Source organism: Strongylocentrotus purpuratus, unplaced genomic scaffold (genome assembly GCF_000002235.5).
Source record: "Strongylocentrotus purpuratus isolate Spur 01 unplaced genomic scaffold, Spur_5.0 spur5_scaffold_8, whole genome shotgun sequence".
Taxonomy (NCBI): Eukaryota; Metazoa; Echinodermata; class Echinoidea; order Camarodonta; family Strongylocentrotidae; genus Strongylocentrotus; species Strongylocentrotus purpuratus.
In genome coordinates, this window is record NW_022145614.1 from 17,690,084 (window position 1) to 17,702,150 (window position 12,067).

At 41.6% G+C, this 12,067-nt stretch overlaps 1 protein-coding gene across 1 annotated transcript; it reads right to left on the bottom strand.

Annotated features, from left to right (window-relative positions):
• Window positions 1–250: 250 nt before the first annotated feature.
• LOC578874 (NFX1-type zinc finger-containing protein 1) lies at window positions 251–10,483 on the bottom strand. The gene is made up of 5 exons (XM_030976079.1): window positions 10,456–10,483; window positions 4,483–6,357; window positions 2,107–4,438; window positions 1,606–1,714; window positions 251–1,209 (listed from the first exon to the last, which is right to left on the bottom strand). Exons 1-5 carry the CDS (start codon window positions 10,481–10,483, stop codon window positions 286–288), a joined length of 5,268 nt encoding a protein of 1,755 aa, XP_030831939.1. The 3' UTR covers window positions 251–285.
• Between the last annotated feature and the right edge of the window lie 1,584 nt (window positions 10,484–12,067).

Here is a 12,067-nt window from a genome sequence, read left to right on the forward strand (position 1 = left end):
ATTAAATGACTTCAAATAACTAAATTTACAATGTGTGTTTTTTTCTGATAACATCAGCATGGCATCTCTATTGAAAATATCATGAGAAATAACGTCAAGAGAAGGTGTAGTTGATTTCTACTTCAGTTAATGTTCGACGGTATACATGTCGACAGTTGGTAATGAAATGCCGAACATCTTTAATATGAAAAGTGAACGAGAGGACTATCGGAGAAGGGAAATAAAGTTGTCTACGATAATATTAGGACAGCCTGTATGCTTACCAAATGCTATCAAATTTCAATTCTAATGCAAATCATTCAGGTCGAAATTCGCCATGTTATTAGCTTCTTCCGACCATGCTGCATATCGCGCCCCGTCCATCTCTGAAGCAACTCTATTGCCCTCTGTCAGTCGGTGTTGGGTGCCCCCAATTACTTGACCACATTCAGGGCACTTGCCCGTCTCCATGGCACCACCACATTCCCCGATGGCGTAGACATGCCCTCTGGGGCATTTTAACCAATGACCTGTGGTCAGACCTATGGCGGCGACTATTTCCTTCCTCTCTTTCTCGCTAATTCCCAACCCACCGGACTTGTAATCGATCTTCTTGAGTAGATCGTTGACTTCATTTGCTCGTTGGGCAGTCATAGCCTTTCCGTCAAAGAGTTGAAGCTCGGCGGCCTTGACCTCTTCGCTGGCTTTGTCACGAGCAGCTGGTTTCTTGACCAGGATCTTGAAAAGATTCAAGGCTAAGTGGAACCTCTTCGCTTCTCTGTTGGCGTCACCGGTCTGCTGTTGGGACATCCTGTTTATAGGCTCCTTACACAACCAAGTCTGCAGGACAACTATCTCACTCTTCATCTGCTTAACGTACTGCTGATTTAGGGATGGAGATCGCAGCGACTGCAATTCTTTAGCCAGGTCTATCATTTCCTCCAGAAAGCGGACTCTGTTTTCCAAAGCGGTGATTTGTCCATGGCTCAACGCAAGCGTCGAACTGACTATGGTTTCGAATAATAGGAACAGTTGCTGATCCCTTGCTATGGCACACACCACTTCTCGATGAATTCTTTCTTGTAGGTTCTGACGGAGATTTTGGATTGTCCTTTCGTTGCCGAAGATTCTTCTTTTAACAGCATTTATATCATCCAGTGCTTGTTTGATGATGTTTCCGTATCGCAGATTGCGTCTGATCGGTGTTTTGCACCATGGACACTCTTTCAGCTGTCAAAGGAATAAAAAAAAGTTCAGAAATGGCTTACATATCATTTTCCTTTCAATTCCTTTTTAATGTAACACGTACGTTTTGAAAAATGGGTCGAGATTCCCTTCGTTATGTTCAAATTCGTTGTACTTCTTCTTTCTTTTTTTTATTATTGGAGCAATGAAAAATGTTTGAAGATAACGTGGAAATATCTTAAACAATAAAGAAGCAACCTCTAATTAGTCCAAAATTGTGTCGGAACAGAAATGAAAAGACGTCACAAACTCCATTTTATCAAAACAGCAAAAGGGAGTCATGAGCAAAAGAAGAAAATAAATTGTTTTCCACCGCGTTCTCAATGCAAATGTTTACAGAATAGTAAAACAAAATATTCACGACAAATAATTCTTGGATACCTTAATGGAGGTCGCCTCTGACGTGTCCTTGCTTCCACTATCCGTCTTCATCCATTGGTCCAGGGCATTCGCTTCAATCACGTGCTTACAGTCCTCTAACTCCACAAATCTGAACAGGAGAGATGATATGGACGTAACGTCTTATTTGCGACACTTGAGAAAAAATATTATTGTTAAATCGTTGAAATCTGTACATTGAAGTTCATGTAATTATAGAGTAAAGGTAAGATTTTTATATCATATCGTCATCAGTAATTATTATTCTCTTCTTCTTTTTGTTTTGTTTTTGTATGTTTATCGAAACTGTCAAGTAATTGCACTCCATTCTTCGAATTAGCATTTCATCCTCTTCATTTCGTAAGTAAACTTTATCACAAGCTATTTTATACGTTTCTTCTATATATGAACATTAATCTAAAGACATATGACATATTTAGGGCCCAACCTCCTTGGAATCTCTTTGTTAATGTATTTGTAAAAAATAACCAAAAAAAATCTCACCGAGCATCATTGTCCTCTTCGTCGCCAAAGAGAATCCTAGTTACTTCATCCTTATCACAGATTCTGCACTTCTTGGGGCATGGTTCGCCACAGAGTCCGATGCAAGGGTGGCCACACTTCAGCAGGACCGCACAAGGGTCATTACACGCACGTCTGTCGCATGGTTTTCCACATTGTGCCCCACAGCGAAAATGTTGACATCGCCAGATGCATCTCTCTGCACACGGAACACAAGGTTCTCCACATTTTTTCTTGCATTTGCTATGTTGACATCTGTTTTCGCACTTCCTCGAACATGCTGGACAATCCGCAGCACATGTCGACCGGCACGGGTGACCGCAAACGAGTGTACGATCGCATTTTTCTCTGCAGAATGCATGCAGACGTCCTTGGTGGCACTTGCCGCATGAACCCTTGCATGGATGTTCACAACTCAGAATCTTATCACATGGTTGCGAACAGGACTCAGGACCAGCAGAGCATTTGGCGAGGACATTATGGCCACAAGGCCAGTCAGAATGACGAATCATTTCCTGGCAGACCACTGTACAGCCCTTTCCACACAGCTCCTTGCATTGATGCCCGCAATCCAGTCTCCTGCGGCATGGAGATTCGCAGATTACTTCTGAGCTGCTTTTGTAGCAAGGCACCTTCTGGACGTGACCACAAGGCAGTGTCTTATCAACAGGTTTTTTGCACTGCGTGTCACAAGGCTGGTAGCACTGCTTCATGCATCGATGACCTAAGGGGCAAATTGTCTGAGTACACTTTTGACGGCACTTGTAGTTTTCATGTTTCATGTCGGTGGGGTGGCATGGCATTCGGCAAACATGACCACAGGTAAGACGTGCCTCACATGGTACGGAACAACCGCCTTCTGGGACTTTTGAAAAATCCGCTTCACTTGAAACCTCATTTTGTGTCCCAGTGTGATTTCTGCACTGGAGCTTAAGGGATTTTCCGATGGTGCGATAGATTTCAGCGTCCTTCACGATTTCCCTCCACAAGCTTGGCCCACTTGGGTTTTGTTGTGCGAGGAGTTTGAAATTTCCGATGCAGTAGAGACCCTTTCTTGCTCTCGAGAGCGCTACGCAGATTCTGTTGTCGATCTTCAAGAAGCCAGCACTTCCCTGCTTGTTGCTGCGAACGAGAGAGAGTAGAATTATGTCGTTTTCCTCTCCCTGGAAGTTGTCAACTGTAGCAACTCTGACACCTTCAAAGTCACTCTTTTTCATCAAGCTCTTAAAGGCAAAGAGTTGACCGGAATAGGTAGTCAAGATCGTGATCTGCTCTGGAAAGTAGCCCTGCTGCAAGAAGTACCTGCAAAGTCCTACCAAGAACTTTGCCTCGTGAATGTTGGAGTGACTCTTCATTTCATCCACAGAATCTTCTTCCATTTCATGATGAAGGAAGAAGATGTTCTTTGTAACCCCGTGGATATCGTCGAACTTCTTCACAGAGACGTCATCTTGGAGATATGGGTACAATCTTTCCATCCTCATTAGTCGGGAAATTTCAGGCCTCATCCTATGCTGTAGGATCAAGCGCTGATGAGGTACGCCATTGTTGATCATACGTTCAAACAGAGATATGTCCAGGTTATACTGCGTAGCTAATTTGAAGACCGTAGGACTTGGCCGAAGTTGTTGGTGATCTCCAATCAATATGAGATGTTGACATGACTCAGTCAATGCAGTCACAATATGGGCTTCTAACACCTCTGCAGCTTCCTCGACCACCATAATTCTAGGCTGGATTCTCTGAAGAAGCATATGGAACTTGGCAGCTCCAGTTGTTGTCATTCCAACGATCGAGGCATTTTTGAGGATTTCAAAATCTTCTTGACTGCGTGCCTCGCGTAGCTCCTGACAAACTTTTGCGAATTGCCGTTGCATATCCACGAGCTGACGAAGAGATTCATGGCGATGTAAATGAGCCCAATAGCGGTATAACCTCCATCGCTTTCCTTCTTCAAGACCCCAAACGTTTATAACGGTGTTTGCCTCTTGGTCGGACATTCTTTCATTACTCCTGAGCTTTCTCTCCAAGTTGTGCTTCCTATTTCTGATATGCTGTCGGTCTTGTTGCCACTCTCCCGCTTCCAAGTTGTCAAGATCGTTCAGTCGGAAAACCAAAAGTTCATCATCGAAGTTGGCATTCGCATCGCCTGTGAATATTCTATTTCGTTGGTCGTCAACGTCCAGGCGCCTCATCTCGTCAAGGAGATCCGCCTCCTCTAAGATATCAAGCTCTTCTTCTCCTTCGTCATTTTCGTCTTCATTTTGTGGTCCGTTATCTTCCGGAACATCAAGCTCCTCAGGTGAAGTGCCATCTGAATATCACCAAGGAGCCAATGGACGAGAGGGGACTGGCCACCTACTTCAAAGATGTTTCCGTGGTTGAGGCTGATTTCTTGTGCGATAGTCATGTGCTCCGTGAGTACTCTTTCGTGAAGTAGTCCCTTCCTCGTATGGTTAATCTTGTCCTGAAGGCCTTTGACTTCTCTCCCGAGACTTTCGATTTCGCCACGAACCTCTCCGATTCTACGTCTCACGTGTCGAGGTGTCTCTTCTCGAAGCTTTGAGCTCCTGAGTGAATTGAGGTTGAACCGCTTCAGAGCCTCGCTAGAACTTCGACCACCAACTCTCACGATACCTTCACTGTTATAATCTGCAACTCCTTCCAGAAACTGATCTAAAGCATGGTTTGTATAGCAGACGAGTAGGATTGGTTTGTTCGCACGGCCTGCGTGTCCGGCCAGTTCTAGAACTTGAGCTTCTTTCCAAATACGCTTGTTATCGAGAAGAGTGTGAACTATCTTCAACCCGATGTAAGTTTTTCCAGTACCAGGTGGGCCTTGTATGACCGTCATCTCTTGAGTAAGTGCTGCTTGCACGGCTCGAAGCTGGGATTCGTCAAGACCAGTGTTCCCTAGTCTTGTCCATTCACGACCATCGAGAATCCTCACGGTCTTCATACGCATTGCTGTGTGCTTTGCGTTTGGAACTTTATCAGAGACGATGGATGATAGGTCATATTCAATGGAGCGATCGTTCCGGATGTAGGCAGGTGGACGAACATCTTTTGATGCTGATATGATGTAATCAGTTAGGGGCATTGACTGCTCAGTGACATTTTTGATGCGGCTCAGGACATGCCGGTAAGCTTCGAAGTATGCTGAAGATTCTGCCATGATGAATGTCTTTTCAGTGAAGATCTCTGCAATTTCCTCGTCCCTCTCGAGCTTGATTTCAATGAAGCCTTTAGCCAAATCCTCAGGCTTTCGGTTTGCAACTGTGCCGAAGACGAGGGTCTTGAAATCATCAGGTGACAAGATGACGAGTGAACCATAGATCAGCCGCTTCGACGATTGCCAACGAACGCCTTTGAGTTTTTTCTCATCGAAGTGAATCCTGAACGTAACTCCACTTTGTGAGTACAGTGGTTCGTCTAGTGTTACATCATAGTATAGACGAATGTCTTGGAAGCGTTTGTCACGTTTCCCTGGTCGAGCTGTTGCTATTTTATACTCATTAATGCCTTCTCTAAGTGGGCGGACAAAGTCTTCTCGGAGAAGACGAAATTGAACGTCAAGATAATGTTCGACACTTTCATACTTTCCCTTTGTAATGTTTGGTCGAAGGTAAGGACGCAGGGAATTATCTGTCAGTTCATTAGAGGTTGGAAACACACTGAGCTCACGGAAATTATCTGGAGGAGGTGTTGCGGGTTCGATATCCGTACGTGTCTTCTTTAGCTTTTCCTGTTGGATTGTCTCATGAAATTTCACAAGTTGGCGTACCTCGTCTTGAATTGTCTCATCCACAAGTATGTTCTTCTTCTTTGTGTATTTGACAGCATCTTCAAGGAGTGTCACAGCAACTTCAACATCTGTCAAGTTACTTGGAAGGCGTTGCTGTAGCTCTGACAGGACAATTGCGATATCTTGAATGCATCTAGGCATGACCCGTAGTTTGTTCTGGTTTTTCTCTTTTCTCATTTCAATAAGATGGCCGTTGAGATGTCTGTTGATGAAGTTGTTCCTTCCGAGCATATCTAGGAGCATGTTGATAGTTTCATTGGACACCTGCGCCTGGCAGACATGGTGATAGACCTGAAACAATAGCGATATCAGGTCATAGCGTATATCCGTCATTTCTAGAAGCTTGCCCAGACCTTGCTTGAGAGAACCTAACTCTTGTACTGCGTCGTCGGGGTCTTTTGACAGGAGCTGTTCTAGTGTTTTATAGCCTAAAGGATGAACCACACGAGGACCCCTTGCTTGGTTGTGGTGAGGTCCGCCGCGCCGATTCCTACATTTTTGAAATTTGATAAAGAGCAAACACAGGTAATCTTCAAAGTTTATATTCTACGTAATTAGAAGGAAAAAAAGTCAATTGTATATCCTCTCAAAAAGATGTTGGTTTTTGAGAAAAATTAGTCGTTTATTCATATTTCTATTCTATTCAAAGTGCAAACTTCTCACTACTAGTGTTTTAATATTGCTATTTATTAAAAATGTGTGAACAACCTCTCCTTGTTCTTTGAACTTAGCTTCTTGTTCTCATCCCTTTTCTCCCGTTCCTTAATAGTCTCATACGTGGTGTACCAAAACAAATGCGAAGAGATATCAATTGGCAACATATCAAAAGTACATAGCCATCCTCATGGAATTTCATAAGCTATACTGTAGCAGTGTCTCGTGAACCCGATGTGAATTTCACAAGGATTTATGGTACGACTGCAAAGTTGTGTTTGTTTTGGTAAAACACACCAATTTCCAAATGTTACAATAAACGTATACATTTCGCGTCTGCATTTCAGAACAAACATTGAAGTCAGTCTAATTCATAATCTCATGTTAAAATCACCAATGAAGCATTCCAGATTTAAAATATAGAAACAAAAGAAAATATTCCAAGACGTTTTGGTGCAAACAATCTTCAGCTTAATCATATTTCGATCACTATGACGTGAGCAGTGACCGTAATGCTTGCATAAATTACATTAATTATAAATCTATTGAAACCCCTTTTTGTAATGAGAATTGAAGTTATTTAGAGAGCTAGCCAGGAAATGTTCAGGAACAATTTTCACTTGTGCAATTCAACGCGCTAAACTTCTAACAGTTACAAATTGGTTCACTTCACAAAAATGATAAAAACTTTGTAACATTGGACCCTTGTGATATTCATACAAATATTATTAGATATCACTACAATATTACGTAAGACGTTTCGCTGAGAATGGATGAGCACTTCTTGAATATATTTCCAATCAAATTCTTGTTGCATTTCTTTTTTGTTGTGATACTCCATATGCAAGTCCACATTTGTACAGTACAGTCAGTGAATTTCTTTTGAAACTTTGAACTCGGGACATGACTTGTGAGGCATAAGAATGATTTTACTCAGCACTCTGAGTTTCAAGTTAGTCACACAAATAGATAGCATGCCGTATGAAATGATGCAACATTAATCCATTTACATATTATCCCAAAATAGACCTATATTTTCTATAAACATTTGATCATTTCAGAAAAAATAACACCGCCAAGAAATAATCAATAATATGGTTTGGTTACACAAAGTATCGCAAACGTTAAGTTTATTTCTGTGACGTGCACACAGAGTAAAGTAGGTGTAAATTGACTCCGTATAGGGAGTAACTGCTTGTCACATAAGTGACACCCCTTAGGGAGTAAATTTACTCCCCAATGTAGGGAGTAATTGTTTTTTTCCATAAGAAGGTGTTAATTTGCACCCCGAGGTTATGATTGTACTCCCTTTAAGGAGTGAAATTTGCACCCAATGGTGCTCATTTAACACCTTTTGGTTCCATTTTCATGAAAAATGGGTTCAAATTTACACCCGTGGGGTTGAATTTTATATCCTTTATGATCGATTCGACACCCTGTGGGGAGTAAATCTACACCCTTTTTATGCACCGCATCAACCAATTGATGATCCCTCGAGCAATCAATCATCCATGCTTCGTAATCACCTAACAGTCACTGATTCTCACCCTTTTGTCTACGTTTTACTGCTCTAAAGAAATCAGTCCAGAATGTCGAGTTATATGTTGAAAGGCTTCGCTTACCTACAATTAGTGTAAACTCACCACAAGTGCAGACTGTAAGAACTAACTTATGGCTAGACGTATCGGTTCAAATGTAATGGAATTAGCTAATTACACAATCCTGCCTTACCGTTGTTGTTGTTGTTGTTGTTGTTTGGTATTATCGGCGTTTCATTCTTTTTTAGAATATTTACGCCTTTCACTTTTTTTTCTTTTTTTTTACTATTTGTAAATTCGTACTCTTCTCTTTTTTTTTTTTTTTTATAATAATCTCAGACCTACTGTTCCATGAAAAACCCTTCACCGCAATTGGCACCTTCCTGCCAGACCGGCGCGCGATTATTTTTTTACACGCTAGCCTGGCCAGTTTCGCCGTAATACTCGTAAAAGTGCGCTGGTGGTAAAGCCTACATATAGGCATGCACTACCGCAGTTTAACTTGGTTGCTCTCTAGCTGAACGTTCTTTCGTTCGTTCGTGTCTCCTGAGATCAAGATTAATGTAAAGTTCCTAAATTAAATTAAAATAGATTGAGTGTTTGAATTCCATCGCCCGATGGCTGCGATGGCCGTCTCATTTACAAGGGCCAGCTATGTCTTTATCTGATGATTGTCATGCATGAGTCAAAACTCTTCTTCGGAGTATTAAATAGGAGGAAAAAAATCCAAGATCCAAGATGTAGGCCTACATGTGTGTCATCATCATAGAGATATATACTTAAGTGTTAGTAGTATATATCTCTTTGGTCATCATGCACTTCGCATGTAGGCTGCTAGACTAATATTAGTCGTTTCCATGGTGTTTATCAAAGAAATGGCCAGGCTAGCGTGTAAAAAAAATTGCCCAATCTTCTCGGCCATCATTATTCTAGGCAACTCTGGTGCCGGTGAGAGGATTCTGGGGTAGGACTTCAGAGTCTCTTGTTTGGGGTTTACCGTCCTCAATCCGTCTTTACTCTTTCTTTCCTTTTCTCTTATAGTATTTTTCCTTTTTGTAAAACCTTATTTTTCTATCAAAGTAGGTATCAACATCTTAGAGCATTTGGTTGTCGTGCGATATGTGCAAAAAAAACAACAACAACAAAAAAGAACTAGTAGGAACACTCAAAACGCCTCGTTCTACGAACGAAGCGGATCGGTGCTCTCTTGGTCGCACTTTCTGTTGATTTTAGGAGTTTCATTATTTCGTTTGGGCTCGTTATATCGCTTTCCATTATCAGCATTGCTTTTTCTATTGTATATTTTGGACATCCCATCAGATAGTGTGTTATTGTTTAAGGGGTGTTACAGTATTTACAAATTTTGTTGGCTTGGCCAGGTTGGGTTGTTTGGGATACCCATATTTTTGAGGGGTCTGAATTTAGTCCTATGTTGCAAAGTCTGAGCCTGCGAAGTATGACTTCGCAGTCTCTAAAAAGGGTACTCTCAAAGTTATGTTAAATTGTTGGTTTGAAAGGTCTTACGTTTGTTTTATTGTAATTTTGCCATTTTTCTTCCCAACTATTGTATAGTTCTTTTTTCAATACTGCTTTCATTTCAGACAAACATAACTTGTTATTTATTTGTATCTCTTCAGTTATACCGAATATCTTCCCTTTACTTACACGTATAAGAAGACAATTACGACTAGTTAGTAAAACAACACTTCTGCTAATTTCATTAAATTATCAAATATAACTTCGGTACAACCCCTTATTCTTGATCGGATAACTTTCACACAAATAATATGCTCAAATGAAACATGATAATTCCCCTAACATGACTAAAATATGTAAATTATGCTAATTTTTCTTCATTTGGCAGTACCTATATTGACACGATGTGCCATTGCTGTAGCGCATGCGCATATGCACTGACCAATCAGAGCTCGTCTGACTAAAATAGGGTGTAAAATTACATCCCTCAAATATACACCCTTGCGTATTTCCGTGTTTTACTCCCTAAAAGGTGTAATAGGAGCGCCTTATTTTTCCAATTTCGTTTTACTCCCCAAGAACACCTTTTATTTCTCTGTGTGTGGGAATAACAATGTCCACAATTGTCCATAGATTTCTTTATGAAATCATCGTCATTTTATAAGGTCTATGGTTTATGCTTTATTTACACCTCAGTCAAACCGTCCGCAACCGACTTTAAACAATTAAATTCATGACCACTCAGTGTAGTTTGCTTTCTATATGCGTCTATCATAGTTTTGTTGTTCTATTGTTCTTCTGGAGTCGGTGTTGTCAGTGTAATTAAGGTATCAGAGGTCATTTAAAATAGCGGCTCACCTATTTTCCTGAGCTCCAGCATCGTCATGTTCCTGTTCTTCTCCTCTTGGACGGTTGCCTATTCCTCCTCCCCTTGCTCCCCTTTCTCCTCCTCTCCAATGGCGGTCTCCTCCCTCTTCCTCTCTATCTCTCCTCCACCCCCCTGCTCCATGGTCACCTCCTCTGCCACCCCTTCCGTCTCTCCATCCTCCTCTTTCTTCCATTCTCTCATCTCGACGTCCTCCATGTTCGTCCCTGTCTCTCCATTCTCCCCTGTCACCCCCTCCTCCACCCCTTCCTCGTCCTCCCCGGTAGCCTCTTCGACCCCCTCTTCCTCTGCCACCATGGTAACCGACCCGCTGTCCACCTCTCTCACGGTCCATCCTCCAAGCTGTGCTCTTTACTTAACGTCGTCTAAAGTAAAACATAACCAACAGTATGATTTACCGAGGTAAGATTACCACTTGGTATATATATATATATATATATATATATATTGTTTTATAGAAATAATAACATCATATTCAATGCATACCCGTTGGCCTATTTCATTATCAAATAAAGTTTAGGTTAACACCTAATGTTTATGTTTACATGTTTATGATTCATAATGCTCTCGTAGGCCTGGCCAATAAATCCAGAGACGGCTCGCTTAGCTAGAGGTGTTTCGGTTTCTATGGAACATGCTCTGTCTCCAAGTGCTCCTCGGTCAATGTCAAACAAGAGCCAAGCTCGTAGCTTCGACCATATTCCAAATTGAATTTCTCATTAGTACGGGTTTAATCTGGCGGTTCATTACAAAGCATAAACTATACATGTGTATCGACATGTTCTTCTCAGTACGCCTATTATTAAGTTATTCCACAGTTGTTTTCCTTCCCTTCTACAAGCGTAAGAATAGGCCAGCTATATATTATAGATATAGTGATTGCTATGAGAGGCATAGGAAAATCACCACCGCGGACAATTGCTACCCCCCCCCCCCCCGGAGAAATTCCCCTCCTCACCCCCTAAAAATAACCCTCTAGCACAATTACCCCGCCCCCTGAAAATAACCCCCTATGATAATTACCCCCCCCCCCCTCCTCAGGACGACCAAGGACAACTACCCACGAGGACAATTAACCCCGTGGACAATCACCCCCACCCCTGAAAAAAAACTATCAAAGCCACCCCCTCCTGTTCATTAAAGGGGAATTCTACCCTGATAATAAGTTGGTTTTAATATTCAAAAGAAGATTCTTTTCCGGGGGATACTTGTCCACATGGGTTAATCGTTCTAGAGGGTAATTTTCCGGGGGATTAGTTGTCCAAATGACCATTGTCTGAATGAAGACACACTCCCGGTAGAAAAGTGAAACAAGTGCTTTTTTTGTCCTTCATGTTCAGACGTCCACAGCCATCAAGAATATTTGCGTTTTTTTATATATATTCTGAACCTTAAAATGGGGAGGGGCGTATTAAATCCATTCTGCACCCTCTTTTCGTTATTAATAAAATATTTTATTATTTTATTATTTTACACTCAAAATTATCACAGGATTGTATATTGGTCACAGCTCCGCCCCCCGCCCCCCCGCCCGATAAATGTTGTTAGTGTTATTTGCGGACAACACCACTTTCCGTTCTAACA